The sequence below is a fragment of the Dipodomys spectabilis genome, unplaced genomic scaffold, assembly GCF_019054845.1.
Source record: "Dipodomys spectabilis isolate Male_0828 unplaced genomic scaffold, ASM1905484v1 ptg000157l, whole genome shotgun sequence".
Taxonomy (NCBI): Eukaryota; Metazoa; Chordata; class Mammalia; order Rodentia; family Heteromyidae; genus Dipodomys; species Dipodomys spectabilis.
The window spans coordinates 19192640-19204740 of record NW_024870834.1 but is presented as its reverse complement, the minus strand read 5'-3'; the positions used below and the strand labels follow the sequence as shown (position 1 = coordinate 19204740).

The 12101-nt window shown below is 43.5% G+C and overlaps 1 protein-coding gene across 1 annotated transcript in view; it reads right to left on the bottom strand.

Moving 5' to 3' along the window:
• Tmed10 (transmembrane p24 trafficking protein 10) overlaps window positions 1-9941 on the bottom strand; it is a 35570-nt gene extending 25629 nt beyond the window's left edge. The window contains exon 1 of the mRNA XM_042692532.1: window positions 9659-9941. Coding sequence (XP_042548466.1) covers window positions 9659-9883 — 225 coding nt within the window. The 5' untranslated portion in view covers window positions 9884-9941. The remainder of the gene's footprint in view (window positions 1-9658) is intronic.
• Between the last annotated feature and the right edge of the window lie 2160 nt (window positions 9942-12101).

Sequence of the window (12101 nt, the reverse complement as noted above, 5' to 3'; positions counted from 1 at the left end):
AAACAACAAATGCTGGTGAGGATGTAAGGGGTAAAAGGAACCCTCCCTCATACACTGTTGGTGGAAATGTAAACTTAATGAAACCCCTATAGAAATTGGTATGGAAGTTCATCAATAATACAAATAATAATATAAAATATAAAAATAACTTCTCCGATGACCCTGCTACACCATTTTGGGGCATATATAAGAAAGACACCTGTGCAGAGTGCCAGTGGCTCGTGCCTGTAATCCTAGCTACTCAGGAGGGTGAGATTTGAGGATCTTGGTTCAAAGCCAGCCTGGGCAGGAAAGTCCATGAGACTCTTATCTCCAATAAACTGCCAGAAAACTGAAAGTAGCACTGTGGCTGAAGTGGTAGAGCACTTGCCTTAAGCTGAAGAGCTGAGGGACAGCGCTCAGGCCGAGTTCAAGCCCCATGACTGACAAAAAGTCGGTGAGACTGTTATCTGCAATAAACGACTCAGAAAAGTCTTCGAAGTGGCACTGTGGCTCAAGTGGGTAAAACACTAACCTTGAGCACAAAGAAGCTCAAGGACAGTACCCAAGCCCCAAGCCTGGCAAAATGTGGTGGGGCGGGGGGTAGGGGGAGCCACCTGTATAACTAAGTTTATTGTGGCACTGTTCACAATAGACAAACAGTAGAATCAGAGAGGGCCAATAACAGATGGAATGGATAAAGATAAGGTACATATACCACAGAATATTACATAGCCATAATGAAAAATGAAGTCATGGACAGATTTGGAGAACATGTTAAATGAGATAAGCCAAGTCTTTCCCCATCTGTGGAAGCTAGACCTAAAGATATACATATTCATGGACAGGTGCATATGTATAGATACCAATGTAGATATGCATACATATGGACATAAAACATGATTCTCACCATGGAACTATTTAGAGGGCAAGAGGAGAGGGACAAAGTTGAGACAATGAATAATTTTGTAATACAATGAGAACATAAACAGATACTATCTCCAAATAACCAGAAAAAAAGCTTGAGTGAGCGAGCTCAAGGTCCTAAATTCAAACCCTGGTAGAGACACAAAACATAATAATTTTTTAAAAAAAAAATGAACCCTCCCTTCTACAATTAATTGATGCTAATAAAAAGAAATATTGTCAACTCTTAAGTAGAAAAACAAAACAAAGGCAAAATCCTAAACCCAACATCATTACATAAACCAATCGATAACTAAAGATAGGGAATAGGAAACAGACTAATCAGAGCTGGTAAACTCCAGTTGAAACGATGCTTTTCAATTTTCTTTAATTAAAATGTTCTCAGTACAGATTAAAAGATTATCTGGTTTTATTTTTTCTTCTTAAATTCTAACAAAGGAAGCCAGTTACCAGTAGCACAAGCCTATAATCCTAGCTACTCAGGAGGCTGAGATCTGAGAATCTTGGTTCAAAGCCAGACCAGTCAGGAAAGTCTTTGGCGAGTGTTCAAACCCCACAACCCACCAAAAAAAAAGATAAGAAAAAAAGAAAAGTTTCTAGATAACATCTCAAAAAAAGCAAACCAAAGTCCATACCTTAAAATAAAAAGCAATGGAAAAGGCACTAATTGTATATACAGAGTAGGTGATGTAAAGAACATGTGAATGCTCACACTGAAATTGTCAAATATGGGAAAGAGATCACTAGGAAAGTAAACCCACTCAGAATTATATTTTCTTGAACCATGGTGAGAACTGACTGGAAGAAGGTTCTTGAGATCCTGCTTCTCAAGCCTGCCCAATTCCTTTACCAAACATTCAAGATAATAGCCTGCCCAATGAAAAAGAACTTTAATTAGTTTAGATCAATAAAAACAATTAGGAGTAAAACAGAATGGAGGTCACCAGGAGGAAGAAACAAATAGGTGTTTTAAGAGCCTGAAGTGAACAAATGACATTTGCATAATAAATCTGACTCAAGTGTTCTGGAAGCCAAGATTTTAAAAAGAGAAATAAACTAGGTTACACATCATTTGTTTTCTGATGAAAGCTAACCAATTTATCTCAGGGACAATTTTCCTGGAACATGAACAATAATTTATTAGGAAAGTCATCATTTTCAACTAGTCTTACTAAAGATGTTGATGAAAATGACATCTGACCTCTGTGGTCTTTGCCCAAATCCACAGATCTACCATACAATGAGAATACCATTAGAGTCAGCCCACAAACACAGTACCAGTACCTCTCAAACTGATAAAGATACTCAAAACAAGGAAGAGAAACTGGCATAAACTAAGGGAGCACAAGCACAGATAACTAAAATGTAATGTATCAAGGTTGGGATCCTGGAACAGAAAAGGGGTATGACATGAAAAAAAAAAAACAAATCTGGACCAAGGATGGGTCTAGTGAGGTATGGTGGTTCACACCTGTAATCCCAATTACTCAGAAGTCCAAGGCAGGAGTATCAAACTTGTAAGGCCAACCTAGGCATGGGATACATCTTGAGACCCTTTCTCAACAAACACAAAAACAAACAAACAAAATCAAAGAGCCAAGTGCTAGTGTCTCACACCTCTAATTCTAGCTAGTAACTCAGGAGGCTGAGACAGGAGGGTTGCAGTTCAAAGCCAGCTTGGGCAGACAAAGTTTGTGAGACTCTTACCTAAAATTAACCAGCAAAATACAGAAAGGAGAGTCCTGGGTCAAGTGGAAGAGCACCAGCTTGAGAGACAAAACCAAGGCCAACAGTGCCTAGACTCCGAGTTCAAGCCCTAGCACTAACACACACACACAACACACACACACACACCCTCACAAGATAAATGGACTTGGGTGAATAATAATATATCCCCATTGGCTCGATCACTATGATAGGTGTACTATCCACTATCTTTACAACACGGGATTCTAGGTGTGAAGTATTTCCTTCACTATTTTTTCATCAATTTCAAACTTCTAAAAAAAAAAAAGTCAAATACACATACATCTCCAGATTCTCAAATGTAATCCTAGAGCCCAGTAAGCAAGCACTTTCACTCTCTGTGTGTGTTTGTGTGTGGAGAGGGATGTGGGTATGTGTGGTGATAATGGAGTTTCAAAAAAGGACATCAAGCTTTCTAGGTTGGTAAACTACAGATGAACCACATCCCTAGTTAGCCCTGTTTATATTTTCTAGGGTAGGTCTTGCTTCCCTCCCAGTCACTTGCCTGAGCTTCAGCCCACTACTTTAGGCTTCTCTTCATTACTGGGATCACAGGTGCACACCACTGGGTACACCTTTCCTCCATGGAGACAAAGGCTTCAAGACTTTTCTGCCAGGCTGGCTGGCATTGAAGTCTTCCCCATCTCAGGTTCCCAGGCAGCTTGGGATAGCTGTGCCACTGCACCCAGCTACAGGTTGAGAAGGAGTCTTGTGAACTTTTCTGCCTGCGCTGGCTGCAATCCAGAGTCCTCCCATTCTCAGCCTCTCAGGTAGCCAACGGGTACCATATATTTTTTGAGGTATATGCAAATAAATAGTTTATCACAAGTCTACGCTTACTCATGTAAGATGACATACAAACCACAGGTGAGGTGACAAGTCTGTTTTCCTATTAGCATAGTAACACAATGCTTGTATTTGCCAAGGTCAGCCCTATACCCTAACAATCCAAGAGTATTTCCCCCTTGATTCATTTAAAAAATGAAAAACAGGGCTAGGGACGTGGCTCAAATACAGCCTAGACTGCACAAGGCCCTGGATTCAATTCCTTTTCCTAAGAAAAAAGAAAAAGAAAAAACAAAATGTCTTTCTGGGAAGGGCAGAGGTCAATCAGCTTGTAGCTTTGGTTTCCTTGCTTGAAATGTGAGGATGCAATTTCCTTTAAAATGGCTCCTACCTGCACTGTATCTTCTTCAGGTTATGATCATTCTGTGGTACACCAACCTTGTAGTTCATGAACAGAAGCTCTAATATAAAATAAAAAATGAACTAAAAAGAAACACTTAGACTTCTCTCTGAGAGATAGTACAACATAATAGTTAAAAGTAGAAAGTGAAAAAACCCTCTGGGACCAAACGATTCCTCTCATCCGGATTGATCATCCTTTTGAAATTGCTTTTTTTTCCCACTTCAGGAAAATTAGTATTTTCCTTGAGGTGTTTTGGCCATGATCCTATGAATGAAAGGCACAGCGAACAATTTTTATTCCCGTCCTCTCTCTTGAATTTTTAAGGAGCGGCGACTCTGGGCTTGGAGAAGATGGTGAAGTTCTCTTTCAGTGTGATTTTCATGATGGCCGTTTCCAACGCGTTTGAATGGGATTAGTTGTTCGGTTGAGCCTTGGTGAACTTGCATTTCCATCTGAGAGACACTTGGCTTTCAGAGATGACAACATTCGGTCCCAGGAGGGACTCACAGTTCCGGCTCAGTCCTTTATGCTTGTGCCATCCATGGAAATTCAGGATAGTAAGAAACTTAACAAAACCTGTTGTCTCAATGGGGGTAGGTGCATCCTGGGGTCCTTCTGTGCCTGCCTCCCTTCCCCCCCCCAATCTTTCTACGGATGGAACTGTGAACACAGGGTCCACAAACAGCATTGTGGCTCTCTACCACATGGCACCTGGCTGCCCAAGAAATCCTCCCTATGTCGATGCTGGCACGGCCAAGTTCGTTGTTTTCACCAACCATTACTTCAAGACTGTGGGGCATGTGTGATGGATGATCACTTCACTTCATGGCTTCCAAAGAGTCCCAACCCAGCACCCACAGCGTGGACCCCTTTCCTGTTAGCTGGCCTCTGCCTGCTTATGCAAAGTTATCGATAATTAACTTTTACTCCCTTTTTGTTTTCTAAATATCGTATGAGTTTCATGACCAGTAAAAGTCAGCTCTATTAAAAAAAAAAAGTAGAAAGTTATAGAGTCTGATTCTGATCTGCTCAAATCACAGCTATGACACTAGGTGAAAAGCCTGTAACTCTTAAAACCATGTTCCCTAATCACTCATTTGCAAAATAAGGACGATAGTTGTACATCCTTCCCGAGGTGCCTTTCACATAACAAGCACTCAGTAAAAGTTACTATTATGATTGTTAGTGACAACAACTCAGAACTCTGTAAACACTTAACTAAATAACCATACTTCTATCCTACCAGTACTAATAGACTAGGTAAAATAGGCTGTGTTGACCAAGCCCAAGGATGATTGGTGCCCAAATGGTTACTGCATAGAGAGAGGGGGAGAGAGGGAGGACAGGAGACAGGGAGAGGCAGAGGGGGAAGAAGGGAGAAGGAGAAGGAGAAGGAGGGAGAGAGATGGAAGGGCAGGGAGGAGAAGGAAAGGAAGAAGGGGAGAAGAGAGGAAGAGAGACAGAGAAACAGACAGAGAGACAGATAGACTCTAGAGACAGAGAGAGACAGACAGACAGACAGGCAAACCCTCAAGGAAGCAGAACCAAGACTTAAAAGCTGAAAGGATACAATATACTTCATAGTAGGTATTTCCTTTTAGTTGATCAAGGAGCCTGGTTTTTTATTTGTTTGTTTTGTTTTTTGATAGAAGTGTTGAAAACAAGAAATGGAAATTTTCCAGGCACTGGTAAGATAATGGATAGATGCTCTCTTCCTGCTTCTATCAGCATTTGCTACATTAACTTAACATAGGCAATACGTCACTCTTCACTGGAGGGGGTGGAGATGGAGAGAAGGAAAGGGGAGAATGGGGGGAGGGAATGAGAATGTCCTAACAATACTACTGCGGGGGTGAAGCCAGATCAAATGTTTTTTTTCATACAGTTCCAAAGTTATTTACGGTAAAACCTCCAGCATGACCCTTTTAGGCACAAACAAAGCCTTGTTCTTTCTTCAAAACTAGTCTCTTGATTTCCCACATGTTTTACTGAACAATGAGGTTGGGGGCACAGGATAAAGCAGATGACATCAACCTCCCTCAAGTCTTAGGCTTGTTTGGAAGCCCAAATTCTGGTTTGAGGCCAGCTGGCTCATTTCACAGAGGGCTCTTCTGTCGAGGCTGTCAGCTGCATACGAATATGGGAGCAATGGCTTAAATCAACCATCAGCCAGTACAAAAAACAGTAGGAAAGTTACTGTACCCCTCTAAGTTACCTTTACACATTAGTCCCACTTCCTAGAAACTTAAATCTTAATAAGTTATCAAAAAGATGCAATGCCCTGAGTTGAAAGTAAAAAATACTGGGGACTCTGTCTCAAGTGGTATAGTGCCTGCCTAGCCCTGAGTTCAAGCCCTGATAAGGGAAAAGGAGGAGGATACATACTATTGTATTTTTCTAGCTATGCTGACAATGGTCTTTTGCCTAATTTCAAAATAAATGCTCATTAAACAGGTAATTTTTTTTTGGCCAGGTTCAGAGGTACAGACCGGTAATTCCAGTACTCAAGAAGATGAAGCAGAAGGATTGCAAGCTACAGCCTACCCGGAGCTGTTTAGTAATATCCTGTTTGTCTTAATTTTTAAAAATTTTTATTTATTTATTTTTGGGTCCAGTCGTGGGCCTGAACTCTGGGCCTGGGCGCTGTCCCTCAGCTCTTCAGCTCAAGGCTAGCACTCTACCACTTGAGCCACAGTGCCACTTCCGGCTTTTTTCTTTTTTGCTTATGTGGTGCTGAGGAATCGAACCCAGGGCCTCATGCATGCAAGGCAAACGCTCAACCACTGAGCCACCTTCCCAGCCCCCTCTTTTCTTGTGTGTGTGTGTGTGTGTGCGTTTTCTTGTCGGTTGCGGGGCTTGAACTTAGGGCCTGGGTGCTGTCCCTGAACTCTTTTGCTCAAGGCTAGCTCTCTACCACTTTGAGCCGCAGCTCCACTTCTGATTTTCTGGTGATTAACTGGAGATGAGTCTCTCTGATTTTCCTGCTTGGGCTGGCTTCCAAACTCAATCCTCAGATTTCAGCCTCCTAGGTAGGTACGATTACAAGCATGAGACACTAGTGTCCAGTTGCATTTTTTTTTAAAGAATTACATGGTATTCTTTAACACTTTATCTAATCATACATTAAATAATCCTCATACATTTCTTAAGAATAATTCTAGTTATTAAACATGGAATAACTACATTAGAAAGTCATCTTTTAAGCTGGGTGCTGGTGGCTCATGCCTGTAATCCTAGCTACTAAGGAAGCGGAGATCTGAGGATCACGGTTCCAAGCCAGCCCAAGCAGGAAAATTCGTGAGACTCTTATCTTTAATAAACCACCAGAAAACCGGAAATGGCGCTGTGGCTAACATAGTAGAGTGCTCACCTTGAGCTGAAGAGCTGAGGGACAGTCCCAAGCCCAGAGTTCAGGCCACACAACTGACCAAAAAAAAAAAGAATGGACTGCTCTAAAGAGACCTTAGAGATAGATACTTACCACTACATATTAAGAGCTGAAGAATATATAAAGATAAATAAGGAATACAAGATACAAGTCAGGCCCAGTGGTTCACATCTGTAGTCCCAGTTACTGAGAAACTGCTGGAAGCCAACCTGATGACCCTGCCCAGACCCTGTCTCTTAAAAACAAAGAACAAGGGGTTGGGAATGTGACTCAGTGATAGAGTGCTTGCCTAGCATGCACGAAGTCCGGGTATCCATTCCACATAAACAGAAAAAGCCAGAAGTGGCGATATGGCTCAAGTGGCAGAGGGCTAGCCTTGAGCAAAAGCAGCTCAGGGACATTGCCCACGCCCTGAGTTCAAGCCCCAGGACTGGCAAAAAAAAAAAAAAAAAAAATCAGACACTGGTGGCTCATGCCTATAATCCTAATCCTAGCTACTGAGGAGGCTATGATCTGAGGATAGAGATTCAAAGCCATTCTGGGAAGAAAAGTTTGTGAAACTCATATCCCAATTAACCATCAAAAAGCAGAAGTGGAACTGTGGCTCAGCTGCTAGAGCACCAGCCTTGAACAAGAGTACAAGGACAGCCCCATGACTGACCAAAAAAAAAAAAAGGGGGGGGGGGGGTCTATGTGCTTGCATGACAAGTCTCCTTAAGAGTTTGAGTACTGCTGGGCATGATGGCACCTGGCTGCTATCCCAGCACTTGGAAAGCTAAAACTTTCCAATGGTGAAGTCCATGCCAATCTGGGATATATAACCAATTCAGACCAGCTTGTAACACACAGTAGGACCCTGTTTTGTTTTGTTTATAAAAAAAAGAAAAGAAATGGACATTCCAAATTAATTCTCTACCACTCCCATTCATCATCACTGCTTATCTGGTCCAATTAGTTCTTGCTCTTGACTTTGAATTTGGGTTTAGGATCCCCGTAGTTCATTAAACTGGTTTAGAAGAAAACAGACATGGAAGAGTAACTGGGTGAGAGTGAAATGCCAGCATGTAAAACGCTTGATAAGGTCTTTCCAATAGCCTTAGACTCAGTTGGAAGCTACATCAAGAAATGAGAAAACATAAACACTTGATCAGTGGTACTAACCTGGGCATAGTGAAAGAGGGCATCAACTAATTCATTAATAGGGCTTAGAATGTGGCATAATGGTAGAGTGCTTGCCTAGCATGCATGAAGCCCTGGGTTTGATTCCTTAAACAGAAAAAGCCAGAAGTGGCGCTGTGGCTCAAGTGATAGAGTGCCAGCCTTGAGCAAAAGAAAGGTTAGGGACAGTGCCCAGGTCCTGAATTCAAGCCTCAGGACTGGCAAAAAAAAAAAAAAAATATCATTATGGTCCTAGTTTTGCTCAGTGCTTACTAGTGCTTACCAGAAACCAGGCAGTAAAACATGAATAGGAAAGTAATTCCTGCACTCAGGATACTAACAGTCTAGTGAAAAAGACAAAACAGCATTATGGGAATTAGCAGTTGCCACCTAATAGTTGGGCTTAGATTTAGTCAAGTTCACACTATGATTTAAGTCAGTGAAAGGACTGGAAACTAAGATCACTTTGTAAGCAATGGTGGACTTTAATCAATATCACCAATTACACATAAAAGAATAGTTACAGCATGGTTCCATCGACAATTCCATCTGTTAACATTTACCAGTTTACTCTACCTGAGCTTGTTTCCAACTTTTCAAATGGAGGAATTACCTATCTACCTCTTTTTTTTTTTTTTTTGTGCAAGTCTTGGGGCTTGAACTCGGATCCTGAGCACGGTCCCTGAGCTCAGGGCTAGTGCTCTACCACTTGAGCCACAGCGCCACTTCTGGCTTTTTCTGTGTATGTGGTACGGAGGAATCGAACCCAGGGCTTTATGAATGCTAGGCAACACTCTACGCTTAAGCCACATTCCCAGCCTTACCTACCAATTTCCTAGGCTAGTGTATGAAGGAAGTGGTAATGTAGATAAAGCAGCACAGGAAGTGGGGCACACAACAGATGCTTGGTTTGGTTTTTTAAAATAAATTTTACCAATTGCGGTACGTTATTTCCCTGTAGATACCCTAGGGTGTCAATCATGTCAATTCCTACAAATCCTCAACCTCCAGATTTCCCCAGGCTGTCAGACCGACCAGGTCTGGCAACCGCTCCGTGCGCAGGCCAGCCCGAGCTCGCTGGCGGCCACTTCCGCCAACGCCGCGCAGCCTTCGTACGAGTTCCCGCCCCGGGCGCCGCGCCGCGGCCCGCCCCGCCAGCCCCGCGAGGTGAGGGGCGGACCCCCGCGTGTCCCCGCCAGCCCAGCCCCCCCACCTCCCGGACTCGGCCTCCCGAGCCTCTCCCGCCCGCCCCGCGCCGCCCGGAGCCGCACCTTGAGGTGGGTGCGCAGGCCTCCAGCGCCCCCAGACTGGTCGGTGATCTCGTAGGCGCCCGTCACTAACAGGTCCTTGTGGATCTCTTCCCGGAGACACTTGCGAGAATTAATGGGCAGATGGAAGGAGATGGCGAGGATCGAGCTAGGGCCAAGCAGGAAGAGAAACAGCAACGCCAACTGGCGAGGGCAAAGCCAGGCCAGTGGGCCGGACAAACCAGACATGGTGCCCGACACTTGTTCTCCACCCGGGGCCTCTACCACGCCGGAACCGAGAGGCCCCACGTGACTCACCTCTGACCTCTCGATGCCGTCGGCGCCATTTTGGAGATTGGCTAATAGGCGAAGAATTTATAGCAGATCGTTTCAAGGTGGAGAAAGGATACGGTGCCCTGGGACAACGACGAGTTTAAGTGGCTGCCGTAGGTGGACCAGGATTTTACTGCTAAATTTTTGTTTCTGTGGCGGTTAAGAACGTTGGAGGCAGCCATGGCAAGTATGGGCAGACCTGGAAGTAATTCCCCATTTAACCCCCGGAAGTTGGACCTCTGAGATTTTTAAGGCCCGTGATACCATAGCAACCAGGGCCCAATAGGGAACGGCCACAAGGCCCTTTGCTGAGCCCGCCCGCCCCGGGACTGGGCGCGGAGGAGGAGGTAGGCTTCCCTGCTGGCGTACTGAAAGACTTAGAGGAAAGTTTCCAGGAAAAATTTAACGTGGTTCTTAGCTTATGTGGGCCAGTATCTCAGGGAAGACGATACAGAGGTCACCAGGTGACAAATGCCAGGCATCTAGTTCACACCCCTGTCCCTGGAATTCAGGCTGGAGTAACACTTTGCGAATCTTATTTTAATATGTAATTATTATTATAAAGGTGATGTACAGAGGGATTACAGTTATATAAATCAGGTAATGAGTACATTTCTTTTTGGACAATGTCACCCTTTCCCTTGTTCTTTCTTAGTTTTTCCCTCCCATCATCACCCACAAGTTGGATAGTTCATTTTCAACAGTGTCTAATGAGTACCACTGCTACATTTGTTCACCCTTTGTGGAATTTTATTTGTTTAACATCGAGTGTCTTCTATACCAGGTTATAGATGAGAACTTTTTTTTTTTTTTTTTTTTTTTGGGTCCGGTCGTGGGGCCTGAACTCTGGGTCTGGGCGCTGTCCCTCAGCTCTTCAGCTCAAGGCTAGCACTCTACCACTTGAGCCACAGCGCCACCTCCGGCTTTTTTCTTTTTGCTTATGTGGTGCTGAGGAATCGAGCCCAGGGCCTCTGGCTTGCAAGGCAAACGCTCTACCACTGAGCCACCTTCCCAGCCCCTATTTGAGAAAAATTTAATTTTGTATTTAAGTTGAATAAAATACCATGTTTCGACCCAGTCTGACAGATGGACATAACATACAGTTTACCAGGTTACTATTGTCAGGGGAGACAAGTGTGTTTCAAATGCATCATTTGTGATTCAAATAGGTTAGTGTATAGTAAGCAAATTTGCATTGTAATCATGCATTCCTTCAGCAATGGTTAGTATACATGGTGTGTTGACACTATATTATGCATGTCTATTACACATGTTTAGCAAATCATTATTGAGATGCTATTACCATAGATAAAAGCTGAAGAATAGTCTCGGTGCTGGGGGCTCACACCTGTAATCCTACCTACTCAGGAAGCTGAGACCTGAGGATCACAGTTCAAAGCCAGTCTGGGCATAAAAATCCATGAGACTCTTATGCAGTTAACCACCAGAGGACTGGAAGTGGCGCTGTGGCTCAAGTGGTAGAACACCAACCTTGAGCTGAAGAGCTGAGGACAGTGCCCAGGTCCAGAGTTCAAGCCCCACCACCACAAAAAAAAAAAAAAAAAAAAAAGCTGAAGAATATATGAAAATAAGTAATATAAGCTAGGCCCAGTGGTGAACACAGATAGTCCCAGCTACTTGGAGAGGTTGAGGCAGAAGGACGGCTTGATCCCAAGAGATGGAAGTCATTCTGAGAAACATAGCCCAGACTCTACCTCTTAAAAACAATGAAACAAACCCAAGGATTACACAGTAGTCTATGCTTGTAATCATCTACTTTGATTAATCTTTTTTGAGCATCAGCAGAAATACCCAGAAATGTGATCTACCTGACCTTAGAAACCTAAATGAACACCCGTGTGTGTGTGTGTGTGTGTGTGTGTGTGTGTGTGTGTGTGTGTGTGTGTGCAGGTATTTGGGTCTTGAACTCAGGGCCTCATTCTTTTACTTAGCTTTTTTTGCTCAAGGCTGGTTCTCTGCCAATTGAGCCACACCTCCATATTTGGCTTGTTGCTAGTTAATTGGATCTAAGAGTCTCTCAGATTTATCTGCCCAATGTTGATTTTTGAAGCATGATCCTCTGATTTCAGCCTCCTGAGGAACTATAGTTACAGGCATGAGCCACCCAGGAGCC